The 14,749-nt window shown below is 41.5% G+C and overlaps 1 protein-coding gene across 18 annotated transcripts in view; it reads right to left on the bottom strand.

Annotated features, from left to right (window-relative positions):
* kiaa1109 (KIAA1109 ortholog) overlaps window positions 1–14,749 on the bottom strand; it is a 113,773-nt gene that overhangs the window by 15,634 nt on the left and 83,390 nt on the right. For 9 of the 18 annotated variants that reach the window (XM_078174890.1, XM_078174888.1, XM_078174898.1 and 6 more), the window contains 16 exons: window positions 13,705–13,828; window positions 13,436–13,548; window positions 11,014–11,104; window positions 10,540–10,599; window positions 7,632–7,900; window positions 7,231–7,446; window positions 5,846–6,026; window positions 5,567–5,756; window positions 5,052–5,213; window positions 4,798–4,937; window positions 4,250–4,445; window positions 3,480–3,680; window positions 3,067–3,243; window positions 2,374–2,511; window positions 1,520–1,765; window positions 1,149–1,302 (listed from right to left, as the gene is read on the bottom strand). In XM_078174890.1, the coding sequence (XP_078031016.1) occupies window positions 1,149–1,302; window positions 1,520–1,765; window positions 2,374–2,511; window positions 3,067–3,243; window positions 3,480–3,680; window positions 4,250–4,445; window positions 4,798–4,937; window positions 5,052–5,213; window positions 5,567–5,756; window positions 5,846–6,026; window positions 7,231–7,446; window positions 7,632–7,900; window positions 10,540–10,599; window positions 11,014–11,104; window positions 13,436–13,548; window positions 13,705–13,828 (2,658 nt within the window). The remainder of the gene's footprint in view (window positions 1–1,148; window positions 1,303–1,519; window positions 1,766–2,373; window positions 2,512–3,066; window positions 3,244–3,479; window positions 3,681–4,249; window positions 4,446–4,797; window positions 4,938–5,051; window positions 5,214–5,566; window positions 5,757–5,845; window positions 6,027–7,230; window positions 7,447–7,631; window positions 7,901–10,539; window positions 10,600–11,013; window positions 11,105–13,435; window positions 13,549–13,704; window positions 13,829–14,749) is intronic. The other 9 variants (XM_078174901.1, XM_078174900.1, XM_078174896.1 and 6 more) reach the window with 5 other exon arrangements.

Below are 14,749 nucleotides of genomic sequence, written 5' to 3' on the forward strand. Positions count from 1 at the left end.
AGATGACCAGCAGCTCCTGTGTTCAGTGAGGTAAAATTACTGTTTTTGTCAATAGAGTCTGGCTATGAAGAAAGCACACATACATTTCACTTTCAGTTCAGTCCAAGGGACCGTCTTGACAGCAAGGTAAGGAAGAGTGAAAATATTCCAAACACAGTGTCCACTAAAATTGATATAGATTTATTTAGGTAGATAACATAAGTGTCACTACTGACCCCGTCCACAGCAGTACACTCCTTAGCTTTTGTGGTGGTACTCCAACCGGCTTCTCTAGACAGGGGGTGTGCTGACTGACATCTACTGTTATTGATACACTGACTATGGAAAAGTACCTCATAAAACCTTTAAGCCTGTGGCATTCTACACAACATACATTAGCCTAGCGGCTAGTGAATTTTTCATCTACTCATGGCTTAATAAATTACATGTATTTTTCGCTATCTGTCAATGTGCAGCCATCTTTGTTTTTTGGGAACTTTTTTTTATTGTACGTAATGTTACAAGTTCTCATCAACTTGAGTAACATTCATGTCACCTCCCCGGTGCTCTGCTCTGTGTGTGAGGGGCACAGGCAAAGCCCCACCCTCTGTGAATGTGACTGGACAATCTTTGTCCAACAGGACACCAACAGCAAGAGTCACACTCTCTAAAACGAGTGACTGTTTTACTATTCACAGCTTTCATGGCTGACATTAACCTCTCATTTAGAATTCAGAATTACTTCAACATTTGAGTTTGAGGCCAAGTTTAAGCAACACTGAGAGCACTTATCTATACAAGCCCTGAGTGTCCGTTTATGTATAAATAGTTCTTAACTACTGCATCAGCTGTTACAATTTTTGCAGTGCGGGTAAAAACATTAAGGATAAACTGTCCATATAAAGTAGGGAAGGATATTTCTTATCTTGAAAAACAGCTTATTAATCATAAAAACTATTAGCATAAGAGTTTCCTTCTCACTTGTATGATCCTTAAAGGAATTATTTTCGATTCCAGTAAGATGAAAAGATCCATCGCACTCTGTTGTTTCAGAGTGGTATCAATCTCTTTATCTAACTCTAAGCAAAAAACATTTTCCACTAAATGTCAGACTGTTCCTTTAAAATGACACTTGTTACATTTCTAGTGCAGAAACTGCGACCACTTACGTATTGTTTCCCATGACGTTGCTCATGTTCATTTGGACTGTGAGCTGTTTCAAGTTGATGGCGAACACAACCAGTGTCTCCCATGGCGCCCCCTGCTGACCTGCTGCCTTACCATTTTTACTGAAGGAAGGAGTGGATGTTTTTGTCACCGAGTCTAGACAAAAATGAACAAAGATAAGTTGAAAGGCAGTCGAGATGCACATGTTGTTAGTGCATTTCTTTCCACTTTCATTTATTGGTTTGTACATTGTTGATTAACAACTGAATTGTGTATTAGACTCCTGACTTACTGCACATTCTGTGATTTGGTAACAACAAGGAATGTTTTTGTTGGAGTCCCATCTGGCGAGATGGTGAGTGTTTGTAATCACCTCTCCTGGGAGCAGAGGAATCAGACACGCTCCTGGTGCGTCCAGGTGCAGGGGACTTGAGGTGGCCAAGGCCGCCCGGGGACATGTTGCTTCCAGTGGAGTGTTCTGAAAAGACGTTGGGGGATTGAGGAATGTGCTGTGTCCCAGTGCTGCCGTCCCACGTCCTCCAGTAGGCTTTCCGGCTGGACTCGGGGGACAGATGTTGGGTGATGTTTTCGGCCGAGTCAGGGGTGGCGGGGCCAGAGGCTGAAGCAGTGTAAAGGTTGAGAGATGTAATGTAAAGGACAGCCTTGGAAATGTCAACATAGAGCAGTGGGAAGAAATGTTGGCTGAAGGAAGGTCAGCGAGATGGGATATTAAAAATGAACACAAGCTAAACCCGCAGAGACTTGTAGGTAGACAACCACTGACATGTTTGAAAAATCATCAATTTCTATCATTCATTTCACTTTACAAATGCTGCCAACACAAACTCTGCATTCCGCAACTCAAAGCACGTTCTGTTGCTGCTCTACCTAGCAGTTGTCTATCATTTAACACATTCTTCTCCGTTGTTCTACCTGTCTATGTCTATGTTTCACCCCAGTACGGATGCTTAGACAGATCCCTGGCCTAGAAACAGGCATGAGTTGGCAGGAGTTTTGTTTTGTACCATACCATCATTCAAAAAACCACAACAGTGTCATGTGTGTAGGTGCTACGTGTATACACGTGTGTATAAATGTGGATGTATTTCCTGTAGTTATGTTGTGTGTGCTGGCCGTGATTAGATGCCCTGTAATAGCTGACACTATAGCTGCTGGTAATTTTCCACCCTCACACAGAGCAAAGCCACTGAGTGGTCAGAGAGTAACCTGGCAGGTTGATCGTCTGGTCTCCCAGGAACAGGCGCCTGGCGATACTTCGACGGTACCAGGCTCTCGGGAAGGCCAAGATCTCACTCAGTCGTCTCATGTCGTACTTGAAGGAAGCCGAGCCGATGTCACACACAGCTAAGGGGAGAATATTACATTTGTTCATACATGAGACACCTTTAAATGTCTACAGTGCAAGTAAATTGGTACCATATGCTCCTTAATACAGTCTACAGGGAAAAAAGTAAGCACTTGTACATCCTGACATTCAGATTGGAAAGGTGCATTTGTTATCTATCACGCTCCCCAGTCTCATTTCTCTTGCTTGTAAAATGTCTCATTCATTGCTTCATGAACTCATTGTGATAGGTGTCAAACCCTGCCTTCGCTTTGGGTTAGCCCACATCAGTGTTCCCACAATGCTGCTGATAAAAGTGTATGAATGTGCCTTATAATGTATTTTATATCCCCTAAAGATCCTACAACCTAAGTATTCAGTTCTATTCTATAACACTTATAATTTCTTAGTCTTTCTGAAATATTGTTTCACCTTTGCTACGAATTTATCATCTTCGCTGACTCCCCCTGCCTGATAATAAACTCCTGAACTTTGATCAGACTAAACACAAAGAGTCAGTGCAATCTGTTGCATGTCTAATAGTGAAAGGTCTTGTTCTTGTGCTGATGACGTACCCGAGATATTGATGAGGGTGGTGTCCATTTTGCCCCCTTTGGCAGGAATGAAGCTTTCGATGAAGGTGGGCCCTCCGGTCCGCCTCATCCTGGACAAGCTGACCTTTACAAACTCCAGGTTGATACTCAAAGAGTCTTTCCTCCCAGTTACTGAAGAAGGCTCCTCATCTACGGTACCTTCAGGGTAAAGAGCGATAATCATTACAATCACGCCAATCTAATTTCAATCTTTGTGGCTACTCACTCACAAAAAGCAGGAAATAATGGTTAACCCCACATCCACTAGATCTAGCATGTTTGTACATCACATCAACAGTAAAGGAGGGAAAGAAGTTCTTATTAGCAGTAATAATAGAAAGTGCAGCCCTGTATTATTAGCACATTAGAATATTATGAGTTTTGCCTTTCCATACCTAATGGCCCTGGGCCCGGAGGCAGGCCTGTGACAGCAGATTTCTGCTTTCCGGCGCCGTAAGGATGGAAGACGTAGAGGGAGAAGTCAGACATGCAGGCAGTGAAGCTGAGGCCTGAGGAGTTACTCGGGGGGCCGGTGAGGTCGGACTGGCTGCTGCTGTGGCGGCTCCTGCCCAGAGGGCTCCCCAGCAACGGAGATGCTGGAAGGAGGCGGAGGACGGTGGAAAAACACAGAGGAAGTAAGACGAGCAGTCATATTTAGAAGGCATTCATTAACTAAAATACGAAACCAATCAGCAGCCTGTACTCGACACAAATGACAAAGTTCCATAATAGAGAGGAGGAAGCTAATTAGAGTAGAGATCCAAGTTAATTGTCTGCTGTGAAGTAAATGCATCACATGCATATTGATATATTACTATAAAACTGATACTTTGCCATTTTTCTTTTTGCTTTAGAAAAAACCTGTATACTTTAAATATGTCTGGACTACAGAAAAAATATGAACTGACATGCTCTAATACATTAATAGAAAAAAACAATGGTGGAAATTGCGTGACCTGGCAAAAAGACAGACTGGAGAGCAACATAATGAATGGATGAGAACAAGCTGCGAGCCACAATTAATCACACAGGGCCCAGACATGGCACGGGATGACGGCAAATAGACTCAGAATGTCTGATAGACTTTTGACTGCAAAAGTTTTGTTCTTCACATATCTCTGCACACATTAGAGCACCATTATTCCACAAAATATGCTCTACATACCTTTGCTGGGAGGGGGTTTGGGGATATGCTGTCCTGGTGGAGTGGAGGAGGGAGGGTGAGATCCGTCAGTGGGATGGGTTCCTGTTGGGGTCTCCAGCTCTCCACGGTTAGAGGAGAAGACCAGGTCTAAAGAGGGCAGTTTGAGCATACACTCCACCCTGGACATCGGCAGGCAGCTGAAACGGATCTGAGAGGGCTGCAAACACAAATGATGATTGATGTTTTGGTCTGAATTCCATGTAGGGTGTGTAACTGTACATCTAAATGTATGAGGTGACAGGTTGATAGATAACAAACAGGTACTCTAGACATTGAATAAATATGCTTAAATGTAGGGCTGCACCACATGTTGTTTTCTTCTTTTAGTCCTCATCACTATGTCAACTTGCATGATAAACACTTTGCAAAAAACTACAATACTGCACTCAGGGTAATGCGCTACTATGGGGAATTGTGAGGTTTTTTCTCTCACTGTTATTATCTCATGTTGTCTTGACAATAAGAATTTGAGTGAACAACTGTAAGAATTATGGTAAGGTTGTCAGTACCTGAACTCTGACATAGACGACCACATCCACAGGGAAAGAGGAGTAGGCTGATGTGGAGGAGGAGACCAGAGAGGTGGTGGATTCCTCCAGCTGCTCCACCGTCTCAAACTGACCCATGTCCTCCTCCTGGGACGCCACGGCTGATGGGAGGTACACAAAGGCATAAACACAGTTTACTATGAATGCGAGACACGCAGGAAGGAATATTTTCCAAGAACAGGATCCACAAAGATCTGATGGTGCAGCAAACAAACCTGCGTAACTCCTTTCCACTGGAGTGATTGGAATGGTCTCCAGTGCTTTTTCCAGGAAGTCCAGCAGACAGGGGCTGATGACCATTTCCTCTGGCAGAGTCTGGAGGGCCACCCAGGCGTACAGCTTGGCCGTCTTTACCCCACCACTTCCCTTGCCTTTGGCTGCAAAGACACATGGGGGTTTAAATCATCTGTAGCCCAGACTATGTGTTATCAACACTTTTGAAAGTTCATTTCTTAAACTTTAAATGAACTGGAAGCATATTAGAAACTATACTCTTTTTAAAAAATGTCTCTGGTGTCCTTCCCTCTGTGGTACACATTAATATGCATGAGCCCATTTTGATCAAAGGTGCCCTCTGGATTCTTAAAATAAAGGATGAAATCACATGCATTTGATTTGGTGGGTCCACATGTGGATGTAAAATCATCAGATCGGAGCGCCGTGGCGCTCTAGTGTCGGTGATTACAGATGGTACTAGGGCATGCAATGAAAATGAGGGAATGCTCAGTACCTGATGGAATAGGTGGGGGCGGGGGAGGTAGGAGCGAGTTAGTCTTGCTTTGGACAGCATTGGGAGGGTTGGGAGGGCTGCTATCTTTCATACCATACAGCTTCGACTCTTTGGAGAGAGTGCGAGGGAGAGAAGATCCACGTGAGGCGTTGGGCGACTCTGTCTTCAGTGTCTTGGAGTTGTAGTGCAACTGGGGGAAAGAAAAAGGCAAAGTCATCATTTAAAGCACAAAAACGAGCGAAACTTGTGGACAGTTTGAATGCTAAGGGAGAAGCTGACCTTAACGTCTACTCCTGGAATGTAGAAGACTGTGGTCTCCATGTCGTTGGATTTGGTCTGCAGGGAGGAGGGACATTTCTTGCCAGCTAGGAGGTGGGTTGTGGAGGTGTAGGTGGGCTGCAGCTTCTTCTTCTTGGGGGGAGACTCCTGGTCCAGGCTCCTGAGGCTGCGCTCACAGCTCCTACAAAACCCATGGAACGACAGAGTCATATAAAGAAGTGGTGCTTATGTCTTATTCTGTTTACTTATCTGTATGTCTTATATAAAGTGGGATTCTTCTTGTATCCACTGAGGACAAGCTTCTAAACCTTTTTTGGGCTAGCGTCCACCATCCATAATCCAGGTTCCTTATCGCCCCCAGTCAATTAAAATAAATGCTAATTGTCTTCCCTTATTATTAATGTTGATTATTATTCTGTGTTGTATCATTAAAAAAGCATGTCACTGAATGCCAAATAACAGATCTGATTAAACTTGACAGTTGGAATATCATTAATTTTCCAGGGAGGAAAAAAGCCACGTGAATAATATTTATGCGTGTTAAACAAATGAAACTGTTAGGAATGTGACATTCAAAGTGTAATTAGTTCTCGTTATTGATCACAAACAGCAGCCATTCAGACGGCAGTAATTTCATGGCAGCAGTGAATAATGGCCAGAAAAGTGTTCATACAGAATATTATGATGTCACAGTTAAGTTGACCCTAAACCCTTTGCATGTCATCATTTTATCTTGTTAGACATTTTTTGTTAAAGTTTGTCATAAATTCTTGATTTACAGCCAAAAACATGTTTTGTGCGGTCACAGTGACCACAAAATTCTAAACAGTTCATCTTTGAGTCCAAGTGGTTGTGCCAAATTTAAGGGATTGAGATATTGCGTTTACAAGAATGAGACTGATGTAAGGTCATAGTGATCTTGACCTCTGACAGACAAAATCTAATCAGTTTATTGTTGAGTCCAAGAAGATGTTCTTGCCAAATTTGGGAAACTCTCTCAAGGCCTTCTTGAGATGTTGCAGTTACAAAATTGAGACAGACGGAAGGTCACAGTGACCTTGACCTTTGACTACGACTGGAGGTTTGTGCCAAATTCGAAGAAATTCCTTCAAGATGTTTTTGCGATATCCCAGTGACGAGACTGGTAACGAAATTGTGAAAATCTGAATGTACTACTAAACTGTCATTAAAAAAAAAAAAAAGTTAAGCTACCGCATAGAACTTCATCTGGCAAACCATTCCAGTGCATGTCAATATGCAGAGTTTGATCTGACTCTTTGCAAGACTTCATTCCAAAAGTAACAGGAAAAGTGAGTGAGACTTGAAATAAAATTCTGTTCTCTGTGCAGTACTTATCAGAGTAAGAAATGTGCCTTTCATCGTACCTCCTGAGGGAAATGTCCTCATGCTCTTGTTGCTGAGTGGTGGGGTGAAGGACACACTTCCCGCTGTCAATCTCCACACGGACATCCAGCTCAAAGTCAATGTTCCTTTCAGTTGCTGGGCCACCGAAGCTGCGGTTGGCAGGTGTGCTAGGCCAGCGCTCGCTGAACAGCTGACTCACAGCAGAAAACCCTGAGGACTTCCTGTGCGACGCTTGGCTGAGAAGAAAGAAGAAAGGGAATGTTTAGTGAATGCTGAAAAGCTTTATTTATAGTACAAAAAAATAAATCATGAAAGAAAAGCTTTCACGCAATTGTAATGTGAGATTAATGGAGCTTCCTTTCATCTAACATTCATCACAAGAATGCTTGAGTAGGCAAAACAAAACTAAAAGACAACTCACAAAGGCCTCCGGTAGCTTGGCGGCTTCTCCCGTTCAAACTCGTCCTCCTTTTCTGAGTCTTCGGAGGAGGAAGAGGACAGGTCGTCGCGCCTTATGTCGTCGTGCTGGAAGGGAATTGTGGGTGAGAAGACAGCAGGGGTGCCAGGGGTACTGAAAACTGAGTGCTGGCCCTCCATAACGGATGGAGAATGAAGATGATGGTGATGATGAGGATGGGATGGCTCATCAATGGTGACTGACAACAGGTCCACCTCTGTCTCCTCAGGAAACTTTAGAGACGGACAAAGAGTCAAACTCACACAAGGAGACAGTAAGCATGAAGCTCTTCCTACTTAAAAACATGATGCCTCAAGTAGGAAGGTCCCCAAAGAATCAGAACTTTAGAGGAGATAATGTTCTGTTATCTGGACCACAAGGTATTCTCTTTTCTTCATTTATGACATTAAGGCTAAACTTAAATGCTAAACTCAAATCTCACAGCACAATACAAATGCCTAGTTGTCTAACATGTCCAATAACAGAACACTACCAGCCTGAAGATGTTCTCAGAGGAGCTGAGTGGTCATGCACTTTCTTTGAGGAGGAATGAAAGAGAGACGAGGAAGAAGATGAGGACATGACATGACACCCCGACAGGACCGAAGGTGAAAAACACTCTGAAGAGGGTGACAATGGAAAGATGTCAAAGAAAGTCTCAAGTATATAAATCTACCATCCTTAACAACAGCTGGGGAAAAAAAGCCACAGTCTCCGCCAATGGTAACAGAAGATCCCAGAGAGGTGTTGACAGATGCTATTGAAGATATTTAAGTGTTGAAAATGTTAGCTTACTGCATCTGAAACTAATCTGACCTTTAAATCTCTTTGTTTTTTTTGTAATTTATTTTCACTGACTGAGAGTATGTGGGTGGTTGAGGCCAAATGACCACGGAATGACTGTCAAGTGAAGCAAACGCTGTCTCGTTGCCTTAAAGAAATACTTCACCCCCTAAAATGATCATTTGTATATCAACTACTCACCCCGTGTTACCTTGAATTTGTAAAAACAAACACTTCACAGTCAATGCTGACCTGAAAATGAAACTTATCAATCCTCTCCTAAAAGCCAGTCTCTATCAACAAAAAAGGAAGTTTTAACTTGCTGGACACTGGAGCTGCTGGTCTACAGCTGCCTGGATTAGTTAGGTTGTTTGTTACACTGTGTGCTGATCGAGGCAGCTGTAGACCAGTAGCTTCCTTGTTCAGCGAGGTAAAGTTACTGTTTTTGTCAATGGAGCCTGGCTTTGAAAAAAGCATAGATACATTTCAATTTTAGTTCAGTTCACTGTCAGAAAGGTTGTCTGTTTGGAAAGTACTGAGCATATGATTGGATAGATGAAACTTGGATTATACTGCATGAGTTGTGTGAATGCTGTGAATTGATGTTTTGATGTAGTTTTGCTGTTGTAAAATGCGAATCCTATTTACTATAATTCAAACATGAGTCATGAGTCAATCTTGGTCGCTCACTCAACAGATGGTTTATGTGATTATTCACAGTAGTTTGTACAAAGTCAAGAGGCTAGATAGTGATAAGCCACATCTTTCTTTCAATCAATCAATATCCATGAGAAGATCTTTACGACACAAGGCCATGGTGCTCATGGGAAATGCAGCCAACAAAATAAACAAAAAAATGAAAGTTCCTTTAAGATGCTTTAGCTGGATTTTGGACACAAATTAGGAATAGTTGGAGTCTTCTGCAGTCTCATTTGGTTGCCTGGCAACCTCATGATGACAACAACACAAAAAGTAACTGCATCATGTCAATAAGTGAGCTTCAAACGAAGATTTGGTTACTTCACACTGAGCCAGGCTAGCAGTTTGACCATGACTCCAGTCTTTATGCTAAGCTAACTGGCTTCTGGCTTTAACATTATATCAAACTGACAGACAACTTTCAACGAGAGCAAATAAGAGCATTTCCCAAAATGTAGGTCTACTGACTGTTTAGACTTGTCTAAAGATGCTGTATGGAGCATCAGCATCAGTAAAGTATAAACAATTAGTGCCACTAAGCGAGATTTGGCGAAATAGCTGTTATAGTTTTATGGCTTTACAGCAAGATCCTGTGAAATGTCAGTAATTTGTCTCATTAGTTTATGATACATTTTTCAGATGATAATACCACCAAATAATTGCCGTTTTATATGAAGCAGCAGTGACCTTTAAAGTTGGATTGATGTCTGTCTACAATCTGTATTTTCTCTGTTTCTCTGTTGTGGGGTGTTAGAGAGGAACCACTGCTGTGACAGACAGCAGCTGACAGACTGTGATTCAGAGGCTAACCATGCATCGCTGTTAGAAATCAGTCAGTGTATTAAGGTTGAAGTCAAGCTGATTTGGTTATTTATGCAGTTTCAAGACAGGATGAGAATGTGTGACTCCATACTTTACAAAGCAGCATTCTAACTATAAACTTGTATTTACAGAGGAGTGTTATTATACAAGGAAATTAACTTGTGAAAGCGTGCTTGCATTTGGGTCCACCAAATAAAATTAGGGACAAATTACTATGTCACATATCTCTGCGGTTGATGGAATGCCAATGGTTACCATCTACTGTAAAGACTATAAAGCATACATTTTAATTTGGTGCCACCTATATCACATAAATCATCGTGTAAGAAGGAACACAAAGAACAAGATTACAGTAAGTTATCATGCAAATTAACATTTTTTTCTCAATATAATACTGGGGTATATCTATATAGCAGGAGCTGGTATTTCATCATCCTGTTTTGATTTTGCATACTCATTCCTATCAGCACTTTTCAAGGTAATCACAGAGGAGAAGAGGGAACAGAAGTATCTGTTAGTTCTGGTTAGGTATTTTAATTGGTCAAATTAAATCCTTTGAGCCGTATACCTTGAATACCTCTCCTGGACTGACAGGTGCATTTGCAGCGTCCAAGGCCTGATTATTTATCTTCAATTGAACAGAAGAGTCATTAAAAAGGAGCTCATCCAAATAAAAAAATCCTCAGAACATAATGGAATTTTGTCTTTGAGATACCTTTAAAATAAACTGTAAAACCCATGACCATGTGACATATGAGTCACAGTGTCGTGTCAATGTCGTGATGTATGGAGAGCACTTACAGTGACAAACACAGACATGAAGGATGAGACAATGATCTTTAAACAGTCAACACAAGATAACACAAAACTAAAAATACCTACTGTCACCATGGCCTCTGTAACTCATTTGGTTAGAATTAATATGTCAAGAGTGCACTTGCTACAGCGCAATTGAATCTGTACTAAATATGTTCATGTCTTAGAGTTTCCTCTGTCTAATCAGCATATGAGACATGCAAAATGTTTTTAGAAATCAGTTTACCGTGTCCTGGATGTTGAAGGTGACACGGGGCCCAGGAGAGGAGGCATCCACACGCATGTCTGGTAGATCATCCACATCCCCTATCCTGGAACTATGGACACAGTAAACTGCATTAGATGCATACATATATTAAAGATAGTAACACTGGTACAATATACACTACCTTAGTGTTGGTTTAACACAGAGGTAACACCAAGTCAATGCTTTGCAAATCACAAGCAAGTCTCAAGTCTTTGCACTCAAGTCCTGCATCAAGTCCCAAGTCCTAAGCTTTCAGTTAAGAGTCCTAAACAAGTCATATGTGATGTGACGAGATTATCGCTCAACACAATATTGGCAGGCCACGATAATGGTTCTCACGTGTCCTCAATAGCAGGAAGATATTCAATTACGCAATGAATTTTGTGCAATAATCAGTCCGTCTTTTTTTCTTTCGCTTTCTCTATGCTTCACCGCATTGTTGGAACGCATCAAAAAAGTATGAACATGCTAGCACATGTCTAACGATGTATGTAATTACCCATGTAACCCTCCATTACAAAAGATGGCTGTTCTCGTTAGCAAAAAGAATGCCGATGAGTTTATCCGGATTTTCTTTGGTTTCAAACCAAACAGAGAGCCACTCAACGTGAACAAAGTGATTTATAAGCTGTGAGAGAAGCAGGTCAAGACTAAAGATGGAAACACCAAAAGTTTCCGCTCCCATCCTAGGTCTGTCACCGACTCCATCCACGAAGAAGAAGGACAAAAACCCCTACCACAGTGAGCAGTCGGCCCTCAATTATCATGGCTCTCTTAAAGGCAACAACATATAAATCCTATAGTCAACTGTGGCAGGACTGTACAAGTGCAGTTAAACATGTAACTGAATACAAATAATGTCACCTGTTGATTGATCTGAGTTATTGATCTCAACATGCCCTTGTGTAAAATAGCGTATACTGCCTACACATTGTGACCATTTATGGGTATTGTAGTCTCTACATACAGACTCTACATTCAGTGTATGTAGAGTCTGTAGGCAAACCCCGGAGATCTTGCCTCCGGAAGAAGAGCGGAAGAACCTTGGTTTCTGGTTGTAGGCTGTTTGTAGTCCGCGTGATATTGACCAATCACATTTGAGCCAGCTGCAGTTGTTGCCAGGTTAAACGGTCTGTGCGGTGAACTAATGAGGCGGAACATAATTGGCGTCACTGCAAACTCTGAATCTTTCGCAATGGTTCAGCGTATTTACTTATATATAAACGGAAGTCGGAAACAGAAATTAGCCTCCTCCGCCCAAATCAAACCAGAATGCCAAAAAATGGGGGGTCTGCCCCCAGAGGCTGTATTCGGCGTCTGCCGGAAGTCAGACGCTGAATACAGCCGATGGGTTCCGAGAATGTGGGTATTGTAACATATGTGTCTTCAGTCCATAGATTTTCATATCTATGTGTGTCTGTCTCTTCAGTTTTTTTTTTCTTTGGATGATAATTTTGAATTTCATTGTTTTTCTTAAAGCAATATCTTTGGCTGGGTAATTTCAATATCGCCTAAACCTAGCCTCCATCTGTGACATTCAACCTGCAGGCTTTACATAATGCAATTCCCATAGTTTTTGTATGCAAACAAATTTATGTTTGGTTTGGTGTCATGTTTGTCAACTGCCACTCAGCAATGTAATGTTAGAACTTCATGGTTTACTCCTCCAGCTTGATTGGATGCTGTTGGACTGGTTCAAAGAAAGTGGATAATCTGGGGAATTAACTGTCAACCTGCTGGGAATGAGTAGTGTAAACGTTACTTGGGTATCAAGTATTTTTAAATCTAAAGGCTCCAGTCCAACTGAAGTCACGAGTCACTGGTGTTAAAGTCCAAGTAGAAAGTAAAAGTAAAAGTCTTTAATGATTCTGTCAAATCAAGTCTTAAATAATCTAATTTGTGACTCGAGTCTGACTCGGGTCTAAGTCATGAGACTCCAGTCCACACCTCTGCTTGTAGAAAATACTGTAACCAAAAATCAAAGCACAAATTGTTCCTCATCTGATTCATTTCCAGTTATTTTTACTCATTAATTGTGCCCCAGAGTTAATGTTTTTGTTCTTTTCTGAGGGTCTTACAACGTGTCAACTGTTTTACCATCATTACTACATTAATTACTACATTAATTCTGAGATATCTGCATAATTATTATAAACAAATGAGATAAGCTCTCCCTCGCCTCTACGCTACATTCTAATGTGTGAGTCAGTGCATCCTCTTTTTAAGAAGATTAATGGGAAATGTGTTTCAAAAACAAGTAGCACCAACAGCAGTGGTGTGAGGCAGAGGTTATGTGGTCTTGTTTGTTTACAGTAAATGCTGGATGAAGCACCATTAACAGTGTTATTTCCATAATAATATGATATCAGGCAAAGTGGCGTCTCTTGCCCTCAGTTTATACCTCTGTCTGTCCATCCTTTTCAGAGGCGGTCGGCCTGCTGCCGCTGAGATGCTTTTGGAGCGATTGTAGCTTGGTTTGTAGCCAAGACCCCACTTATCCTTCAGAGAGGCCGCCTAGAGAGGAACAAACACTTAGTGAGAAAAGGGTTTTCTATAAATTGGAATAAGAGACATAAAGGTATTAAATGGTTTCAGGTTACGTTTTAACCCACAATGTCTACTTTATTTGGTGAACACACTGCTAAATGGAGTAGATTAATGAGTACTGACCCTCATGCTGGAGCGACGTAGTTTCTTTCTGACGTCTCTCCTGATGTCGTTGACAGCCACAGACTCCAGCTGCTGATAGCGCTGGATCTCCTGGTTGATGGTGCCCTCACTGGCCCCCAATTTCCTGTGGTTAAGAAAAGAAGATGTAGATAGTTTTAAATACAGGCTGTACAAAACGGGAGTCCACAAATCAGTGAGTGACATCACGGTATTGGCATTTTGACTGTCGCCATGTGCCGTTTTGGCACCAAAAGTATGTATTTGGGTGAGAGTGTGTTGCTAATCCCTGGATGTATTATTAGATCTGGATAACGGACCCCAAAATGGTGCCTATTTAGTCCAATGAAACTGCTCGCCTGGTGCATATGCCATTAGCACCAGGAGCAAGTTCCTGCTCGGCCTCTAGATTTTACAATGTGATGATGTCACAGATTTAAAAAAAAAAAAAAAAAAAAAAAAAAAAAAAAGAAGCTTTTCTCAGCTTGAGGAAATCCTCAACTGATCAAAAAAATCCTTAAAGAAAGAGTCATAATTGACCTTCTTTGCAGTTTGAAGCGTTCTGCCGACAGTTTTACAGATGTCTTTTTATCAGTGTGTCCACTTAATTCAAAAAAAATATTTCTTCATCTTTCATCTTTATTCAGGTCCACTGCCATGTTTACTGAGGTAAATGTTTTTATTGACTAGTAATCAATCATTGTAGGTAAAGTAGCGACATCAAATGTTCAGACCAGAAGTGCGATGGCAGGGCTTGCTGGCATTTGTTGGTAAAGATGACAGTGACATCATGTTTAAACTAGGTTGTGCGATGTATATACAGCACAATTTATTAGAGATATGCTAAAGCCATAGTCTAGCTTAATTTAAAAATTCATCGCAGTCCATTTAAAAATGGACAATGGGCTGCAGTTTGCCCACAAGCTGTAGTTTGGCCACCCCTGCCTTGGAGGGTCTTTTAGCACAACAAAAGCTGAACAAGACTTTTATAGGCAACCAAAACTGTACAATTAACTTACATGAACTGAAAACACACTGAAATAGCAAC

This window comes from Epinephelus lanceolatus, chromosome 15 (genome assembly GCF_041903045.1).
Source record: "Epinephelus lanceolatus isolate andai-2023 chromosome 15, ASM4190304v1, whole genome shotgun sequence".
NCBI classification, from domain to species: domain Eukaryota; kingdom Metazoa; phylum Chordata; class Actinopteri; order Perciformes; family Serranidae; genus Epinephelus; species Epinephelus lanceolatus.